Genomic DNA, 21,067 nt, shown 5'->3' with positions numbered 1-21,067 from the left:
GCTGAGTTAGCTATATTAGTAATATGACTGTGCCAGGATAGGTCACTGGAGATACCTAGGTACTTAATATTGTCAGTTTGAGTTATGGGACAGCCGTAAAGGAGTTGTGAGGTGAGTAGTTACGTCGGCGGTGAAAAGAGACTAAAAAGGTTTTATTGACATTTAGTTTCATGAGCCAGGTGTTGCACCACTCTTGCACTTTGAGGAGGTCGTTCTGTAGGACGGCAACATCTGATTGGTTATTTATGGAGCGGTATATCACAATCGTCGGCAAACAGTCGTATGTTAGATGTCAAGTTATTTGGCAGGTCATTAATATAAATTAGGAAAAGAAGCGGGCCTAAAACAGTACCGAGGAACACCTGGCCGGACATGGGAGAGAGCGGATGAATAGGAGTTGGCAACAACAAACTGGAGACGATTGGTTAGAAAACTGCTGATCCAGGTGAGCACGGGTCTAAATTAAGGCATGACAGTTTGAGTAGCAGGTGACGATGCGATACTTTGCCGAAGGCTTTCTCAAAATCTAAAAACAATGCGTCAGTGGGTGTATTAAGGTCAAGGTTGGTGTGAATATCATGAAGGAAAAGAGCAAGCTGTGATTCACAATAGTGGCCTTGACGGAAACCATGCTGATTGGGGTAGAAAAAGTTGACCTATGAAAGGAACGATGCAACCTGAGAATAAATAATATGCTCCATGATTTTTGAACAAACACTTGTGATAGATATTGGTCTGTAGTTGGTGGGGCATGAACGCGGTTATCTTTTTTGAAGACAAGAACCCTTCCCAATCCTCCAGTCAGCAGGCATGGTACCACTAGTTAGCGATTGCTGAAATATGAGTGACAAAACAAAACTACTGACTTGTTTAGTATTTTTAAGCACTTTGGCATTAATCCCATCTGCTCCCACGGCGGGTCGAAGGTTATGGGATACATTTGAGGGTGAGCATAATTCGGAGTGAAGGGAGGGATGAAACCGAAGCAACACAAGAGAAGAAATTAAATTATAAATTATTTATTAGCTATAGACAAATACCACCCGGTAATCAATTTATTCTAATGTATAACACATCGTTTAGCCCTAGTCTAGAGCAGTGGGAGGCCCTCCTGGCTGACTCCGACCAACGGCGGAGGCCAACGGGATCCTGGACTAGGGAAGACCGACCACTGAAGCTCCACATCTATCTATCCCCAACCCCCTACTCCCTAACTCTTCCTTTTGTGACAATAAATGTTTTTACTACTACTACTACTTGACAGAAGAAAACACGCAATGAAATTGCTGCATTCGCCGCCGCCGAGTCACTGCCTTCTTCACTGCCTGGACTTGCCGTCCCCACTGCGTGGCAATACTTTTACTTACTTTTCCCGCAAAGACGAATGAAAGCGTTCGATGAATAGTACAATATTAGTTATTTAGTTCAAATGACTTCTCGCATGGCACAGTTTGTCTTCGTTTAAGCCATTTTCCAGCCAAGCCAAGTTTCCGGCACGCTCGTCTGGTTGTACTTGTGCCGGAATTCTTTTCCACGTGCCAGCAGAAACATTCATTATGCCTCCAAAGGACTCAAGGAGGAATTGTGGCCCAGAGAATGCCAAAAGTTATGTGCTCTATCAGAAGCGCGAGTTAACTTTGGTAAGCGTGCACCACTGCTCGTGCGTCTCTTCATGTATTCATCAGCGGCTCCGGGCTAAACTATGTCCCGTTGGGAATTGTCACCTTACGCGCGAAGTGTTTGTTTTGCTGCCTCTTAAACCTGCGAAGAAATTCAAACACGTCACTTTTCCTTACAGTTAGACAACTCGGGAAGGCGTCACGATGGTCGACAGTTTGGGGACATTCGTCCAATGTGTGAGTCAAGTTTCGTGCTCTTGTAACGTTATCGTGTACAAACTGCGATTTCTAAAAGCTAATTATTTTCTTTTCCAGTTTTAAAAACAGGAGTGGTCAGCCAAGCCAAAGGGTCCGCTTACGTCGAAATGGGAAACACGAAAGTTGTGTGCTCAGTGTAAGTAGCGCCAACTTTGATGTTTCGCGTGACAGTGCCGTGATACAGATTTCAGAAAAAATAACAAGAATGCCCTGTGCAAGCTCATTTCACCCACTTAAGTCGCCACAGCATATTTTGTTTAGTACGCTTTCAGCCGATCGCAGCGCTTTCTAAAAAAAAAAAAGAAAGCACTCAACTTTGTAACTATGTTGATATTGCAATCGTGACGATTGTAGCTGCAGTGAGTGCATACACCTTGTCGGTTTTTTGAAGTACAGCCATGTGTGCCTCTTTTTTCATGCAGTTATGGCCCGCGAGAAATCGCTCGTCGAAAAGACTTTACCTTCAAGGGCCAAATCAACTGTGAGTTCAGATTTGCGCAGTACTCGTGCCCAGTTCGTCGACAGCCGATGAATGACGGCGAAGCTCTTCACTTCTCGCAGCTTTTGGAAGAAGCTCTAGCTCCGGTTGTATGCTTGGTGAGTGAACGTTCTTTTTTAGACATGCTTCGTGGTAGTGTCATTATCCTGTGTATGTCACTCCAGCTGTGTTGCAGCAACGGCGTATGGAAAACTTGGCGTTGTTTGTGCTGGGCTAGTTGGTGCGCACTTTTCAAGTGAAGCGATTTACCGCAATGCGAGAAGCTGACATTTTTTGGGAAGGTTTTATTAGAAATCCTCCCACCGATCTTGGTGTACGTGTTATGAAACCCAGAACACTGACACGCACACAGATCTTTGCGTACAATGCATGCATTGAGCACATTGCACATTGAGCATGCACATTGAGCGTACACTGCACATTGAGCATGAGTCATGTGGCTTATGCACACTGCAGTTAGATGAAAGTTAAAGCAGTTGATCGGACAAAGCACAAGATCGATGCAGGAAGGGAAACGTTAAAACCCAGTAAAGAAAATGTGTGTGTACAAGGTAAAAGAGATGAACATGTTTGTGCAAAGTGGAAGTATCCGCTGTGCATTTATGGGAAGAACCTTCTTTGTAAAGACCGCCGCTGCAGTGGCTCAGTGGTTATGATGCTCGGCTGCTGACCCAAAAGACTCGGGTTCTTTCTCGGCCATGGTGGTCACATTTCTATGGAGGTGAAATGCTAGAGGCCCGTGTACTGTGCGATGTCAGTGCACGTCAAGGAACCCCAGGTGGTCAAAATTTCTGGAGCCCTTCACTACGCCGTCCCTCATAGCCTGAGTTGCTTTGGGATGTTAAACCCCTATAAAACCAAACCATCACTGTTAAGGGGTTACGGCAAGCCAGAAAACCACCAGAAAGTGAATATTTATATGTGTATGTTGGAACAGTAACCACCTAAAAGTTAAATGGACGCTAAAGACAACTCCATTCAGTTATTGTTCTTTGTAAAAATTTATTCTCTGGCTTTTTGTGGCTAAGTTGATATTTGTCCGGCAGCAAATGACACATTTACTGGTGGGAAAATGGATTTAAAAATCTACCAGCCAGTCGATTAAAACTTGAGACGTCCTTATCGAAAAGGCCGGGTTGTCACTGTTTTGAAGTAAATGGCGATACAGTGTAGTGTTTGCTATCCGCACCCAAAAATCAGTGTTGACATGCGCGTAAAGATCAGGTTCTTCTTCACCTCGCTTCTTCGAGGTACACGATTAGGCATCAGACGTGTTGCAGACAGCCAGGCGATGGATTAACAGATGGCACATGGAGGAACAAAGGAACTGTATGAAACTACAACAATACAGAACCGTTACACAAAATAAACTAACATGTCTCCTTCAGCTACCAAAGCTGACCCAACGCTTAATACTCAGCTGCTGAGGCTGACACAATAAGTAACACTACTTGAGCTCATTGCTTTCACTTCACAGCTTCCCGAAAGCTGGGGCGTGTCTACTTTCTTTCACGAAGCCTGACCAAGCACCGCGTAACATCATGCAACCCGCTCTTTATAACCAGCTCCAAAATTTCGAGAAGCAGGCACAGGTGCTGATAAAGGGAGTAGGTGCTGCAGCGTGCACTAGGCCTTGTCTCTCTCCGCTTGTGATCTCAAACCCTCAGTCCACGCATGCCATCTCGCCACAGTCAGCGGGAGAGGGGGAAGGGAGGGGGGGGGGGAGTGCACTGGCACATGCTTGCGGGAGTGTGTGCGCCTTTGAGTGTGTTCCATAAAAAATATTTTCCTCCTTTTTCTTCATCCAACTTTTCCAAAGCACTAACAGATCATATTGTATGTTGAACCCACATGGCAACCATTGTACTTATATTTCTGTATAATCCACCCCTTATGTAATACCCCTACGGGGGTCTTTAACCCTTTCAGGTGGCATTTTTTGTTTTGACTGAAATATATTATTTTTCACCTAAGTAGTATACTCAGGCCTCAAGAAAGGGAATTTGTTAGTTCTCGAACGTGAAAGACCAGCAGGTCAGTTCTTACAACGATATGGAGAATTCCATACAAAGTGTCAGATTTGTCAGAAATAATAACATCTAAATGTTCTCCTCTGTCAGGTAAACACCCTAGGGATCGTGGAATCGCTTTGTGTTGCGAGGATTCACATTACTCTCGAAATTGAGCAAAAACAGTCGACGTTTTCACTCGCGGCAAAATCTGTCTGTACAAAAACGGCGGACAAAGTGCTACCTAGCTCACTCTTATGTGGAATATTATTTACTGCATTCGCTACATGGTACAAAAAAGCAACTTATTTGTAACAAGAAGGGTGCTCAATTTGACTGAAATAATGGAATCACTGCTAAGTGCTCCAGTTTCTCAGAAAAAGCTGCAAGTTTGCTGCTTACGCAATTGTGTACAAAGCGCCTGAAAGGGTTAGGTAATAAACTGAACTGAACTGAGAGGGTGTGTCGCAAACGCCCAGCGTTTACCATAGCGGCCTTACAGCATGCATTTTACTTGCAAATGGGCCAGTGATGGAGACACCTGTATATTTCAATTTTTAGCCTTTTCTAGTTTATAAAAGCTTTGTTTTCACTTGGAGCGGTCTCATTGTGATTATGAAGCAGTACACTATCGACGCAGGCCAACTTCTATTGGTCCCTTTATAAAGTTCAATGCTAAAATAATGCAAGTAAATGAGGTTAAGCAGAAGTGGCACGAGACGTACAAGCTCCGAGATTTTTTTTATTTATTTATTTATTCAAAGTACCTACAGCGCCCATGAGGCATTATTGTAGGGGGTTATTACTATATACAATAACACATGCAAAGAAGATATTGGAAAACATGTCAGCAAGGATAACACAACATATTAAAAGAAGACTAAATGAGTTTACAACTAGTATGAGTGATGCCACAGTGCTGGTAAACACACGAGACCTGGAAAAAAAAAATACATCAGACTATCGCTTCAACAGCACTTTCGAAATCAGGTGCACAAACCACATCATTCGGAAGCTTATTCCAGCCCAGGATTGTGTTAGGGAAAAACGAATACTTAAATACATTAATGTGGCATTGATAACTATTAATCTTTTTCGTGTTATCGAGTCTCTCCGAAATGTAATATGGCTACTTTAGATAAGTGCTTTTATTAATACCGGTACAATCATTGTAAATACTGTGCAAGAACTTCAGACTGAAGATTTTTCTTCGGGTTGCTAAAGTCTTCCAACCAATACTGTCGCGAAGTTCGGAGCTCTTTATATGAGAATTAAAATAGGTAACACTACTGATATCACATGGCTATTAATGTCAGCATCTTAAAGAACAGCGGAGCAAATGATGCTCGCATTGGAGGCGACTTGTGTGCTTGCACGAACATTAGGTGATTTCCTTGTTTATCGCTATTATAAGGTGCTTACGTGCCACAATATCATTAAAACCCCAGAAGGCTGTACATGCCAGCTGAAAAGGATATCTAGCAGTTGGTAAAATCATGTTTTTGTTGTCAAATACACTGATGCCTAGCTGATGCATGTCTTTTCGGATTCTTTACTGTGGGCTTCATCTAAAAGCTCTGTCTAGCTTATCTTTGCCACACCACTTGCATGCTGTCGAGCTCACGTTATCATGTGCAGGCAAGTGGGCTCCATAGTTGGTGCCCAGAGAGATTTATGCACATTCTTTTTGCAACATGTTTTGTTCCTAAGCTGCAGCGCTTCTTTTTCTTCACTTTCGTTTTGAGCAAGTGGCCAGCATGGAACCTGGATTGGCATTTGTTTGTTTTAATATGTTTTCATTGATGTGTGTTCATTTTTCTTTACAATGATTTCCCTTCCTCAGATGATGGTTCATTGAACCCTTGACTGTCAGTATTACTGGCCTTAGAAACTAGTACCGCCAGTAGCTTATTTGGTGTTTTCTACGGCAGAAGTAAGCATAGTTCTTTCAGAAGGGCGTCTACTCTCGATGCAAACATCTTTTTGCAAAGGCCAGGCTTTTAAATGCAAATAAATGCCTCTCTTCACAATTCCTACACAATATCTTGCTGTTATCCACATCTTTAAGTAAGACTTTTCATGTCATGTTCACAAATGCCATTTACTCTCTTTTTTTTTTTTCCCAGCACAAGTTCCCAAAGTCAACGGTTGATGTATTTGTTTATGTGCTGGAAAATGATGGTGGAGGTAAGGGGTTGATTTTTGGAATAGTGCTGATTTGCAAATTATATACATTGAAGATATTGCAAACATACTGGATTTCCATTAACACATGTTTATTGTCTTGTGAATCTAGCCCTGGCAAGTGCCATAACAACAGCGGGACTTGCACTGGCAGATGCGGGCATTGACATGTATGACGTCGTCATCGGATGCAGCTTGGTGAGTTGTTGCTTGTCAAATTCTCTATGAAATTAATATTGTTGTGAAAAGAAGGAAAAGGCAGGCATTTGCATTTCATGCTTACAATCTGCTCACCCCGTGCCTTTTTTTTTTTGTGCTTGTGAGAAGTTCTTATGGTTTTTGCCCTTATTGTGAGAAAAATCTGGATCTGAGGTCTGGTAACAGCTCCGACAGGGACAACATCCATGCTCTTAACATATGGTATATGAGAAGTATTAAGTAGCTCTGACTACTTAAGCTCTGAATTTAAAGGTGCACTGAAGAGGATTCTGAACATGTCTTTTTGCCGCGGGAACTCGATCTACACGTTCCCAGCATTCTTAGAAACAGTGACTTATTGCCCTGTGTGGCCGATTTCCCCAATTAAATCGAATTAACGTCCGGCTCCCACCTTTTTTTTTTTAATTCTGCCTCGTACGGTGGGCGGAGTCGACCAATGCATGGAGTGCCTTTCACCCAGTCCCGTGGAGGCTTTGCTTTCGCTTTATTTTGTTTTTTAGGTTTCCATGAATAAATAGCTTCATTCGCAGATAATATAGCCGCAAAATAAGCCCAAAGAAATAAAAATACACGCGGACTATTTGCTACTACGGACTACTACGTATTACTCCGCCGATGGCAGAGCGGCAAGCCGCCACGGGACTGGGTGAAAGGCGCTCCACGCGTTGGTCGACTCCGCCCATCGTACGAGGCAGAATTAAAAAAAAAAGGCGGGAGCCGGACGTTAATTCGATTTAATTAGGGAAATCGGCCACACAGGGTAATAAATCGAAGTTTCTAAGAAAGCTCGGAACGTGTAGATCAAGTTCCCGCGGCAAAAAGACAAGTTCAGATTCCTCTTCATTGCACCTTTAAGGCTTAAAAGGTTCATATTATGTTGTTATGCACATGTGGTCGCACAAATAAATGCCATCAGTCGCCGTCAATCATGATGTTATGGGCAACATACAGTACAATTTGTGCCACTTTGACATTACCATGGTTGACCTTACTAGCGGTAGCATCTGTGCTTACCAAACTTGTTGTGTGTGGTTCTGAGTAAAGTGTTGGCAGCATATATGCATATGCTTAACTGTTACTGTCTTCACTGTTGTCACTACATCTTCAATGTTGTTCATTGCATAGCATTTGAACTTGTGCATCCTGTTTCGTACTTGCATATAGCTTAAGATAGAAGGTTGTCGGTAAACAAACCACTGGGACATGTATACTCAAGCTGTATATAAGGAACGCAATCAGAAATCAATGAATGGAAACGGGACAGAAGAAGAGGTGGCGCAACACTTGCTACGTCATTTTGTGTTCCATTTCCATGTTCTATTTTCTGATCATAATCTTGAATCACCAAGCAGTCCAATACCGTGTCATCTACGGATGTTGCTAGTTACCATGGATTTTTATTTTCACAATACTCTGGGGTTGCTAAATTTCAGTGAGGCACTTTCTGCAGTTGGCATGTCGATCATTAAGCTCTGCTTAAGCTTGTGTATGTGTCACTACATTCAGCTTGTAAGCTTGCGTCTGTCATCACTGTGGGATGTCATCCTACTGTCACTGCCAAGGGAATGTGGCCATCGGAACCTCACAGGGCACAGGTGATAGAGGCTGCTTGTAATGCATTATAACAGGGTAAATAGATGTTGCTGCTTGCAAATTATGGGCTTGCAGTTTTGCAGTGGTGGATGGGAAGTGTGTTTTGTTAAGATGATAAAAGAGGTGAATAAAAATGTTATGTGATACTGTTGTGCCTCACATGACACTTTGTTTCCCCGAGTGAAATTGTCCACAAAGTGAATCGTCCATAACAAATCGTGAAGAAAAAAATATTCGTAGAATAAAAATGCTACAATTAGGGTCCACCTCTCTGCATAGTGGTGGTGCAGTGAAGTTTAAATTAGACACAATTTTGGGAGCTCCAGACCCGTTATCCTAGTCGCAGTAATGCTGGAAAGAATGGGCCGCAGCTTCATGTGCCTGATGATCTATGTATGCTACACTTGATGGCATCTCATAGCTAAATAACCTAACTTCTACTACGACCGTTTACATCAAATGATTCGGTTGGCTGACAGCTGCTGAATTAGCCTTTCTACATAGCACAAACTGCAGAGAGTTTGCTTCACAACCATTCATGTAATACACAAAGGGTAAGTGGCGTCAACTGAGCAACTTTGCGCTGTAAAGCATGAAGCCACAGAAAGAAATGGGGTCATCAATCAGTCATTTCCACTTTTCTACTGCATACCTTAAGTGTCCTGCTCTCAAAATACAGAAAATGAAACATCCGGTTGGGGCAGTAAAGAATTTGTTCTCATCACCATCCATATTAACGTGACAGAAATACATGGGCCCTGTCCATTTTTCAGACAGAGAGTTTCCATATCAACGAGGCATAGATATAGCTTGATCCCCAGAAAAATTTCCATAATTCAAGTCCATATTATTAACGACAGTCGTATTAACGAGGCATGACTGTGCAGATCTATGTTCTGTGTTTTCTTTTAGCTTAAAATGTAGGCAGTGGCACACTGGTCAGGAGTGCAGTTACGATAAATGAGAATAAATATGGGCAAAGCATTCATGCATATACGTATAGTTGCTGTCAACGATAGAATGCTGCAGGGGAATTCCCCTTGGTCAGGAGATTGTGTCTGTTTCCAGCCTTTTTGCAAACAACCAACTGTGTTAACTTGTTCCAGTTCCCAACAGAAGGCTCTCTACAGGAGGCACATGTAGGTTAGCAGTTCATGATAGTTTCAGAAGACATATGTTGATACACTCATCACAATCTGACTGGATGGCAAGCTGCAGGGCACTGCTTCTTCATTATATGATAAGTTGCCATCTCATGGTGGGTTGTGACGCGGCTACATTGCACAGAGGAAAACAAAAGTTTGCTGCTGCCAGCCTAAACTGCGCGTCCACCATGCTACGGAGAAGCAATAACAATGAGAGATGCCTACGGTGATCAGCACATCTACACGGCTTTGACAGAGCTGCAAACATACTCATCATGTGCGGCGCCGTGTCAGCATCAACATGTCACCATGATCTACATTTTAGGAATGCCGGTGAAGTTTCCTTGCAGTGCATGGCGTAGATCGTGGCTGCTTTACAAGAGACCTTTTTGTCCTTGTACGTGATGATAGATATGCACTAACTGCGACATTCGCAATCAGCCACTGCTTTGTAAGCGGGCACCAAATGCACTTTATAATACTTTGGTTCAGCAACCTGATTTTTGTCCGGCAGTAAAAGCTATTGGTCATGAGTGTGGTATGTTCTGTCTTTTCGTTCACAGTTTTTAAGTCTTCTATTTTCTCTGCTACACAGCTTGGCAGAGATAAGGTTTATTGTGGTCTCTTGTTTACTTTTTTCTCTGCCCTCAGCGTCAAGATGGCAGCACGTGTTTGTTAGACCCAACTTACAATGAAGAAACAGCCCCTGTGGTAAGTGGAATGGTTATCTGGTACATCGTTATGACTATTTAATAACTTCCGCTGATTTTATTTGCGTTAGCAACACTATGTCAGGTTTTCACCTCGTCGCGTAGCCAGTGGTCGGTAGGCATGAATGGTCTTGAACAGCCATTGCCTAGCAACTGTTTCAGCCGAGCTCCGCCGGGTGGCCGTCTCCGTCGTCAGCACCGCTGCTGCTCAGCTCGCTCCCGCCAGATGCGTGCTCTCTGCCGAGGTAGAGGGTGAGGAGGTGGCGCTTCGCTGGGGTGTATGCGCGCTTCGCCTCGGTGGAATCTTGTCATTACGGGGAGTGCTAAAGAGAAGCAACAGGGACAGGACCAAGCTAGAAAGAGACAACACGCTCGAGAGACAGCAGAAGAACATGCTATATGACTCGAAAAGCGTCTGAGCTAACGCAACTTACCAGGCTTAGCTAGACCTAAACCATGCCTAATTTTTTATGTTGTTTTCTGTTAGTGGTAAGCATAGTGAGCTTGTGCAGTTCTGCTGCATATAGTCTATCTCAGTAGTTTCTTGCAGCACTGGCAAGGCTGCAAAACATTAAGAGGCAACATTGTTGTACTGCAGAAGATAGTGTTTGGTTCGTGCTGCAGAAGATAGTGCTAATACAAAAACAAGTTCCTCAATTTCAGCTTCATAACTTGTTCTGTAGGCATTTGTAGTGGCATTTTTGTCCATTTGTGTGTGCAAGGAAAATGGGAGTCTAAAGCATTTTGGCCCGAATATTTCAGGCTTTTTTTTTTCATTCATAAATTTTTAACATTAAAACTAGTCCCTTAGTTCACATAGATCTGATTCAATGACATCATTGAGCATATGCTGTTTAATATATATTTATATGCAGTTGTGCCCAGATATATCGAACCCGGAGATTTCAGTGTGCTATATCTAATGTACAGATTATCCCCTTGCAAATCCTGTGTAAAACGGAAGTCATGCTATATATTCAACTGCAGTTCCACCGGTCATTTGATATATCGAACTGCGCTCTGCGCCCCTGTAAGTGGGCCTTCTCCTAATGACGCTCTTCGATCACTTTCTACGTGAAGAGATGGGTCAGCTGTGTGGCCTTGGGCACCTGTATGCTGGAGGTGCTTTAATACTGTGTGACATGGGGTACGTCTTGCAATCTTGAGGTGGCCTTCGGTCTCTTATACTGATTTTTGATGCCACGTAGCACTCATTTTTGACGTTAGATGAAGAAAAACCTAACAAACTAAAGTCTAGTTTTGTATAGTTAGCGGCAAAGCACACCCTTGCGTTGTGTGCTTCGCTGGCGAAGGTGTTGTGGGGACCTCTTCAGTGTTCCTCCTCCTCTGCCCATTGGGTCTGCATAGTAGACGTTTGCAGGGGCCACGTGCTGGCACTAGGGCATATAGTCATATGGTCTCGTGTGTTTCTCAAAGCGGTGGGAATGCCCTTCCTCACGGTCATGTAAGTGCGTGCGTGCCCAGGATGTAAAATATAGCACAAAGGAGACACGAAAGACAGACAGGATGGCTGAGATGAGTGCTGATTTGCAACTGAGGTTTATTGCTTAATGTACGTAATTTATACATGGCACGATCGAAAACATGAAACAAACGAATTCCCTCAGGAGCCGAGTCAAAGGTTAAAAAGAAAACACATGCAGCATGCGTCACTCCTCGCTTGGGAAAGGTAAATTAGCATAAAGGCTCTTTATCATTAACTTTGCGCGGCGGAGAGTAAAAAATGATATTCACAATCTGCCATGGCAACAGAGGGCTGGCTGATACACTGACCTGGACAGATCCGTATGTGGTAAGCTTCCATAATTTCCCGGACTAGCTGGTCATGGTGTGTTTAAAGAGGATGGTTGTTGTAGCAAATGCAGGTGTGCACTTTTTCTTTTTTCCCTTCTTCCTGTTTATCTTTACATGCGCTGCAATGCTCAGGGAGATTGCCATAACTGTCGTTGAGCGATTTCGGGGTTCGCCTAGCCTCACATTCAGGCAGTGCCCCGTTTGCCCTATATACGCCGCTCCGCATGACAGTGGCAGTTTGTATACTATGCCGACGCAGCAGGGAATAAACAGGGATGAGCGGTGAATGGTGCACCCACGCCTTTTTCTCACGTCGCCAGCACGTTACTGCCAGTTCCGAACTTAGTTTAGTTTAGTTTATTGGTGTTTAATGTCCCAAAGCGACTCAGGCTATGACGGGCGCCGCAGTGAAGGGCTCCGAAAATTTCGACCACCTGGGTTTCGTCAACGTGCACTGACATCACACAGCACACGGGCCTCTAGAATTTCTCCTTCATCGAAATTCAGCTGTCGCGGCCGGGATTGAAGCTGCGTCTTTCGGGCCAGCAGCTGAGCGCTGTAACCACTGAGCCACTGCGGCGGAGTAGTTCCGAACTTGGGAGCACAAACTGCTTAACATGCTTGGACTGGAAAAGACAATGGGAACATTATAGCATCTTGCCACCTTTAGGATTTTGTATAGGGGCATCCTCACAGAGATCTTTCAGTTGCTGTGGGGGCATTGTGCCAAGCATGCACCATTTTTCGAGGGAGAATACGAAGCACTACTTGATACTGAATTGTAACAGCTGCCTTTAAGTTTAACGAATGTACAGTTGGGGTATTCAAATCATGTTTCATAACTTGACTTTATTGTTTATGTGTCTTGCAAAATTTATTGCGGATTCTTTGTTCTTCATGCGCAGAATTTCACATTTTTCACTGCAGAAAACTAGGGGCCCTAATTATATGTTAAATTGTACAGCGGATTTGTTTTCTACCCAGGGTGCGGAGAACATTGAGCGTGGCTTTGGCCGCATGACCCTGGGCTTCATGCCAGCACTCCAGCAGGTCGCTGCACTGGTACAGGACGGAGACTTGGACGCAGCTACTGTAGTGTCGGTAAGCAACATTGTGCACCGTTGAAACTGATCATCATCAGCAGCAGTGGGGCCAAGTCTCCTGCAAGTGAAAGGCCTGCTGCAGGAGTATCATTTACCTGTTTTGCAGTTGCAGCTGACTGCTTTAGCGGCAAAATCTGGTGAAGTAGATCCTCAGATAAGCTGAATAGTTCGGAGACCATTTCTTCTTGTTTGAAGGACATATTTAAGAAAGAACTTTAAATTTACGCAAGGCATTAAACTTGTGTACATTCATGAACATGAAATGTTTGTCTTAAGTTTAAGATTCATTAACGTGACATTAGATTGGGCATTTGAAACCTTCTACATTGTGGCTTTGATGGCTGCATGAGACTAGAGATTGTCAAGTGTCACTGCCAAATTCAACTTTATTGAAATTGCTCCTTGAAACTTGTAGAAAGCTGCTGTGGAACGTCACTTTGTTTCAAAACAAGTACAAAGTAAGTGGCAGCTGGCTCAATTTGTACAGTTTTGGGAAATTTTTTTCTTTACTGGTTTTTGATGATTAGTGATGGTCAGTATGGATGCGATTGCGGTGGTGGCCTAGTCGTTTAAGAGCATCCACCTTGTATGTGGGAAGTGTGCCAGATAACCCGCCAGTTTTCTGCTGTGTAAAAACTTTCCCATAGCTTCTCTGGGGTCAAATGATTGGGAAGATTGGCTCTTTGAGCTCACCTTGTGCTATTAAAAACACCTTAGCCATGCCATTCCTTAGCCCAACTTCCCTTGCACCATTAAAATAAGTAATCATCATCATCACTGTATGCATGTCTACCGCATACCAAGAGATTCAGATGTCGACTGTGGTTCGGTGGTGCTTTAAGGTATGTCACCACCTTTTTCAAAAAATTTTTTAATTTTAACTATTAAATTTTTATTTCATATTCACCTTATAAAGCACCGTTTGATATGATATTGAAAAGCAAGAAAGAGTGAAAAAAGCCATGCTGGTATTAATTATTCACAAAAAAATGCCCAAATTTGGTTGTTATGCAAACATTCATAACTAGCGAATGGAGAGCAGGAATTTTAAATTTTTTGGCACAGACTTAGGAAACTAACCATACTGTGCAACCAACTAGGATCTTTGCCATCCGATAATTGGGAAAAAAGTTATAGCAAAAATGCCAAAGAAAACAAAAAAATGTGTCATTTTTGCCTGCATTCCTTGACATAAAACATGATTATATCAAAACTAACCATTCGATTTAATTTATCCTAGTTCATTGCACAGGCTAATAACAGAGGAAAGAGTGTGCAAAGTTTCATTGACAATTATCTATTTATTTCGAAGTTATGACTGTTTGCGCAACACGAAAGTGCAAGAAATAAAGTTTTGAGAAAAACAAGATTAAAGTTTTTCAATCCTTGTAGAAACAAGATCATCATGCCCTAGGAAGTTAAAATCCTCCATGTTCATAGCTAGGGCCCTCCTTAGCTGATGTGAGCTCTCTTTTGGCATTTGTTGCTGCCCGTTCTTTTTTGCGGAGATGTTTTGCCCCACCCGTTGATTGACGTTGGGCCTTCACCACATGGTAATGGTCACTGGTGCAACATGCTACGAGAGTGTGGTGCCCAGATTCGATGCCTGCTTCCCTCAAAATATCTGCTCTACTTCTGCTGCCATCATTGAAGGACGAATTCGGTAGCATTCAAAGCGATAGCGCGAAGAAAACAACTGAGACGCTTGTAGCGTCATGCATCAACCTTGCGGAAATTTAAAGCAATGTTAAAAAACAAAAGAAGCCTTACAAATTGCCTTTGAGTAATCTTTTACATATCAGACTAAAACAAAACAAAAAATTTTCAATATACGCCGCTGATTATTGCCGAGTTATCATTTTCTGTTACCAAACCACATTAGTTTCGGTTTCAGAACTGTTCACCACCTGTTCGAAAGTTGGCTATAACTTTTTAACAAAATAAGATACGAACATTATTCTTGCTGCAAAACATTTTTGAATGTCTTGCGATTCCCAAAATATAAAAAAGAAAAAATGTCATTTAAAAAAAAAAAAACGCTTTTTCAAAGGTGGTGACATACCTTAAAAAACAAAGCATGAGTGAACACCTGTTATAACTTGAGCACTCTCCAGTTACACACAAAACATACTTGCATGTCATTACCTGTGCCTCATGGCAGCTTTCTTGACCAGATTGGTGAACTGCTGCATTCATACCTGGACAAGATACTAGATTACTGTCTTCGTTTTTGATGCAATCAACTGCACTGTGGCAGTAGAAATTGTAAGGGGGATAGAAGAAAATATAAATGCTGGTGGTTGCTGTCTTGGTCCTACCTACAGACTGGGTTCCTGGGCCTTCATGTAGGTATGACGGCAAAACACAGTTGGCGTGTTAAGAACCATCAGTACATTAGAGCTTCATTAAATTGAAGTCCGTGGGACCACGTAAAATATTTGAATATAAGTGGCTTTTTGAATTACTGTTGAAGCTCATTACCTATAACGAAATCGAAGGGACCCTGTGATTTCTTCATTATATCCATTGCTTTGTTATAGCAGTATGCAACCTTGGTTATAACTGTCGTGTGGTAGAGGGCTTAACTGCTGCATTTTATGATGATAGCAGCAAAGCCGGTGTTTTTGTGTGCCACCAGTGTGCATTGCGGTAGTCTTCAACACATGCACTGAATTTCTTCAACATGACCGAATGTGTGTACATGAACTGAGTATGACAGCCTTTGCAGTTGCACTCATGTCTTCCACAGCATGAATAGGCTTCAGAGCTTATGGAGGAGTAATGTGGTAAAGGATTTTGGAGCTTTTATGCTGGTCACTATAACGCAGACACAATTTCAACAGGAGTGTGTGTTTTGGTTGGCTTTGCCATAGAGCTCGTGAGCACGCGGGCTGCCATACCTCTTTGCAAGTTAGCAATGTCTTGTGGAGAATGCATCATGGTTGCCTGATCATGGTTGCCTTCTGGGCAATGAAAATTGTATTGCATTTTCATCATCCGCCGCTTGGCCCTGTAAAACCAGCAGAACTTCAGTGCCGTCGACCGCACCAAGCACACTGGCAAACAACTTTAATCATGCAACCATGGTGCGAAAATGGAAACTAAACTGCACATGGATCCAGGGAAGCTGAACGTGCTCGCAGTGGGCCATGTGCAGCGAGGAGGTTGGAGAATGGGGAAATTCTATTTCGACGCACTGAATTGATATGGAAGTGTTGAGCACTGTTGCAGATTTACGTGCACAGCATGAAATGGCCACTAAGGTTCATTAGAAGTTTGTTATGTCTGTTTGTAGGAAAAATTTGCTTTGTAATAAAAAAAGATATCAGATGCATGGGCTTCTAAGAGAGCTTCCAAGTGGAATCGCTGTTTCTTCATTGCATCCATTGTTTCGTTATATACCATTTCGTTATGGGGAGGTTCGAATGTATCTGAAAATGAAGCAAACCGAAAAAGGTGAGTGCGAAAAATTGCTCATCCGCATGCAGCATTTTAGAGCTGCGACCAATGCACTGAATACAGTTATCGTTGATGTTTGACAATAACTCCAACAGTGGGATCTTGTTAGAGCTCGTCGTGGTCACTGTGTCACCAGAATTTTGGTTGCAGAGGTTTTAGACTTCCACAGAACATAATCATGCATCTCACTTGGTGTGACTCGAGTGCATCTCACTTGGTGTGACTCGAGTTATTGGCAATGCTTTACACCGTTCGCTAGCGCTTTTGTCCCGTGACAATCTTGAAGCGCCCAAGGATGACGGCCAAGGTCAGAAATGTCAGGATAGTGTTGCAGCAAAGCCCTAAGGAGCATGTGCAGAAGAACTTGCGATAGGGGCACCTTTCATTTGAAAAGGAGCGACGAAAAGAGATGGTCACCTTGGCCAGCGTAATGTCACCGAGCCGCAGCTTAGCAGGAGTACCACTGCTTTGTGGCACAATGCTTGAAGCATGATCCAGTTAGACGTCATGCCGCTTAATGCAGGCTCGCGTGGTGTTAATAAGCGCCACTGCATTTTCAGTCGGACTTGGCTATTCCCGCACAGCACTCCATGTCTTCAAATTAGCTGAGTTGCTGCAAGCTGCTTGCTTGAATTATCCAGTAAAATTTACATTAGAAATTACAACGCCACAGAAATACTACGAATTATCCGAGATTTTGAATTATTGAGGATTTTCTACCATAGGCATGGGTTCTTCTAACCTAGCACCTGGATTGCATCATTGGTCACTGATCGCTCGCGTCATGTATGCAAGCTCTATGGCCACGAATACTAAGTTACACGACGAAGCCATGGGAGAACTCGGTAAGTTTAAATGAGCATGAGAAAGTCCATATGCAGGGTTGGTATTTCCATCTGTTGGCGGCTCAAAGAAGCTGGTTTCTCCAGTGGCTTAATGGTAGGTCATGGTGCACCCAAGAAAATTTAAGGATGGCAGTGACACACAGAGATGAGGGCTCCAAAAATCACTGCCACAGTGAACATGTTAGAATAAAATGAATTCACTGATGTAAATCACCTGGAACAATGATGTGGTTGTGACCCCACTTCCAACTCTTCTCGCGGGAGTTTGGGTGTTTAATTCTCAGTGCCGCTGGATGCCCTCAAGCTTCCAAAGCATGCAAGTTTCCCCTGGCCTGGTGCTTGGCTTCTTTGTACTTCTAGATGCCTATGGCGGAGAGCTTGTTGCATTCGTGTGGTAAATTGTATCATTGCAGCACAGGTACAACTACCAACTCGGGGAGATCACTAACGCAGATTTAACTGATTTATACTGACACGCCCGTCAGCACCACAGTTGGATCAAAAGGGGCCAAGCAAGTGCACATGATGTTGTACTGCACAGACTTGGCCATAAGTTACCTGCATTTCTATATTTAAATGGAACATGCTTCCAAAAGCAGTGAGCTTCCCGTGTGGTACCATTGCACAAGCCAGTGAGAAGGGTTAGGTGGAGAAGGACTTGGGGATCAACTGGATCGACATCACGTGGTGAAAGAGGCCTGGTGCTGACGTAGGACTTCGTGTGATGCTTGTGCTCGATGTACTGGATGCTGTCTTGGTCAGTGCGTTAATGACAAGCTACCTGCGTGCAATACCAGCCAGGTGTTGATACTTGGCGGCATGAGATTCATGCTCAGTAAATGCCTGCCTGAACATGCCCATGAAATATTGTGTGGGTACTGTACATAAATTGGCTTGCTAATGGCTGACATACACACCTGCCAAGCAGATGAGGTGGCAGCATGGTTGCTTGAGGTGTTAGGCACCATTCCACCTACCATGGTTGTTCGAGCGTTGAGGAAAAAACGGCATTGTGAATATGTTAGACAGCATGGAGGGCAACATGCCGTGACGCATAGACAGTGATAAGGAACTGTTCGAGAGCAACGAGGACTAACGTGGAAGCAGAAATAAATGTTTCTTCAAACGTCTGCACAATTTTTTTGTTTGCTGTTTTTGTGAGCGTGAAAATCTGGTGCCCATTAGAATAGGGGACATGTTAAAATGGGGTAATTACGGTAGTAACTTCCAGAGGGGTAAGGATGACAGTTAACCTTATCTTCGGGATATTTGGAATGCTGGCATTGCATAGCAAGCTACACAGCATGGCCCAGGAGTGAACACATTCAGCTCTGCATACTGATAAAGGCTGTGCATTTGAAAAGCTAAGAGGCTACAACATAATGTAATAACTTAAACATGTTCTAATTATTATTGTATCGCTGCATGAAATTGCCAAATGGAATAAAATGAGAAGAAAGAAACAGGCTTGCAACTGTTCAGAAGTATTAAATGTCATAAACTTAGTGTTATTATGATTTTATGCTTCTATACAGACTGGAATTGGGTCTTTAGTTTCCTTTTTTTTTTTGTCGTGTAAAACTCTTGCTACATGTACCTACCTGTGTGTAGTCTTTTGTGGCTGAAATTTCTTTTTATTTTAAGGAAAGGGGGGTGCTTTTGAAAATTAGATTACGTATTTATTGCAGTTACGGTGTACTGAAAGTTTTAGCTCATAGTTGTCAGTGGCCTTGGGTAGAAAGTGTGTGCCCTGGCCATGCAAAAGTCATCGAAAGACTGGGCACTACGAGTAAGGCTGTTGATGTTATGGTTGCTAGAGCACCCATGTTGTACTATCGAATTGGCTGCTGAGCCTATAACTTATCAATTCAGAGGTTTAATATGGTCCTCCTTGACATGGGCAGTGGACAGTTGGGTTATTAATGCGAACATGTTCTAGAGTTCTAATGAGAGTTTAGATTTGGTGACATATATATGGATACGTTTATTTGTATAAAGTCGAGTGATACTGCAGTATCTCTCACTTCTCTGCCTAGGCTAGGGTAAGATGTGTGGAAGTCTTTTTACTTATCTTTATTTTCACTTTGTACCTTTTGTTAAGGTCTCTTTCTGTACGTTTCTTGTGTGCCAAAGCATGTATTATGTGCATTGTCGTCTCCAGAGCTCGGGTATGTACTTTGTAACTGTACATCCAGCTTTGTGTGATCTATTAAGTGGTCATAAACAGCGCAAAATGAAATGTGAAGGTACTCAATCTGCTTGTGGTATTTGAACTCGAGTGCCGTCAAGTGCCTGTCATGCTTATTAGCTGTTAATGGGACACTGAAGACAAATTGAAGTTGTCCTTAATGTATTATCACTTTTTAATTATAAAGAGGGTACATTTCAGACGTAGCTTTTATAAGCTACCAAAGAGTGAAAAATGAAGAGCAGGTAGTACCACCACTGCTGGTGGTTGTCACAAGTTAACTACGGTGATGGAAAGCGACTTTTTTTATTTTGAACGAAACAGAAAACTGAGGGTACCTTTTGCATTGCCACCACTAGTGCAATTTTATCATACCAGAGAGACGAGAATAAAAATTTCTGAACAACAAAAATTTTATTTGCTGCTGAACAAACAAGAGTGTCAAGAAAGGTCCCGCTATAAGATTTTATTAGGAACAAATACCTGATGGGGTTGTCCTCGGTGTTCTTTTAAGGCACTCTGGCTAAAAGGTCTTCAGTTTTCTTTGCTGCATACACTTCCCCTTGTGCCGCTGTTGTTATCATCCTGATGAGTCAGAATAGCTGCAATAAACATTCCCCCTATTCACAGCCTTGTTACTACAAACTTCCTCAAATTTTTGCAGTTTATGAAAAGTTTGTCATAGTTTGGAGTTTACATTTGTGACCACTGCTTTACTGGGGCAGTCACTACCAGCTCAACTAACACGGTGGGGCTGCTCTTTTGATGTACTATTCAGTTTGAAAGTTTGTGTAACAATCTGTGCTGTCTTCCATGATTTTGCAGGACCTAAAAGCCCTGATCAACGCATGCCACGAAATCTATCCTCTCGTTCAAGATGTTCTGCTCAAGGACGTCGAGGAGAAGCTGGAAGGTGATATGAAGAAGTTGGAGGTGTCTAAAGGAGAAGAAGATGGTGTCATTAAGTGACCCAAAAGGCGTATTACGGAAAACTCTTTATTGAAGCACATGTTGGTTGTTGAAGGCGCTCTCATGTCAACTGTAAATAATCATTGAATACACTGGTGTTTTACGTCAAAGCAGCTGTTTAGTGCGGTTTACTTAAACACCATTCTTTGTACCAGGTGATGATGGTATTCGATTTCCTTTTAGAACCTTGAGTGATTTTTGCCTCTACCTTGATGCTCATCAGTTGTGCTTGATTTCCTTCCTGGGAAGCATAGCAAATATGTTAGCAGCGGTAGGAATACCTTACCAATTGCTCACTAGTGCACTGCTGTAGAGACCGGTATTACAGACGAGGTAGCAGCATCCCACCGCTGCCACCAGTTTGTTAAGGACGAGGTAGCAGCACCCCACTGCTGCCACCAGTTTGTTACAGACGAGGTAGCATGGTCGTGTGCCGGAGAGAGAATGAGGGA

General features: G+C 42.9%; 1 protein-coding gene across 1 annotated transcript; it reads left to right on the top strand.

The window, feature by feature from the left end:
• The first annotated feature begins 1,107 nt into the window (after positions 1-1,107).
• Positions 1,108-20,725, top strand: LOC149370988 (exosome complex component MTR3-like). The gene is made up of 9 exons (XM_089564196.1): positions 1,108-1,640; positions 1,799-1,856; positions 1,935-2,013; positions 2,300-2,474; positions 6,512-6,572; positions 6,682-6,767; positions 10,178-10,237; positions 13,036-13,152; positions 20,472-20,725. The coding sequence occupies exons 1-9, from the start codon at positions 1,557-1,559 to the stop codon at positions 20,613-20,615; spliced, it is 864 nt and encodes a 287-aa protein (XP_089420322.1). The 5' UTR covers positions 1,108-1,556; the 3' UTR covers positions 20,616-20,725.
• The last annotated feature ends 342 nt before the right edge of the window (positions 20,726-21,067 follow it).

This window comes from Amblyomma mixtum, chromosome 1, assembly GCF_055824585.1.
Source record: "Amblyomma mixtum isolate Tamu chromosome 1, ASM5582458v1, whole genome shotgun sequence".
Lineage (NCBI taxonomy): Eukaryota > Metazoa > Arthropoda > Arachnida > Ixodida > Ixodidae > Amblyomma > Amblyomma mixtum.
The sequence above is the reverse complement of the archived record's forward strand: the minus strand, read 5'-3'. Positions and strand labels throughout refer to the sequence as shown.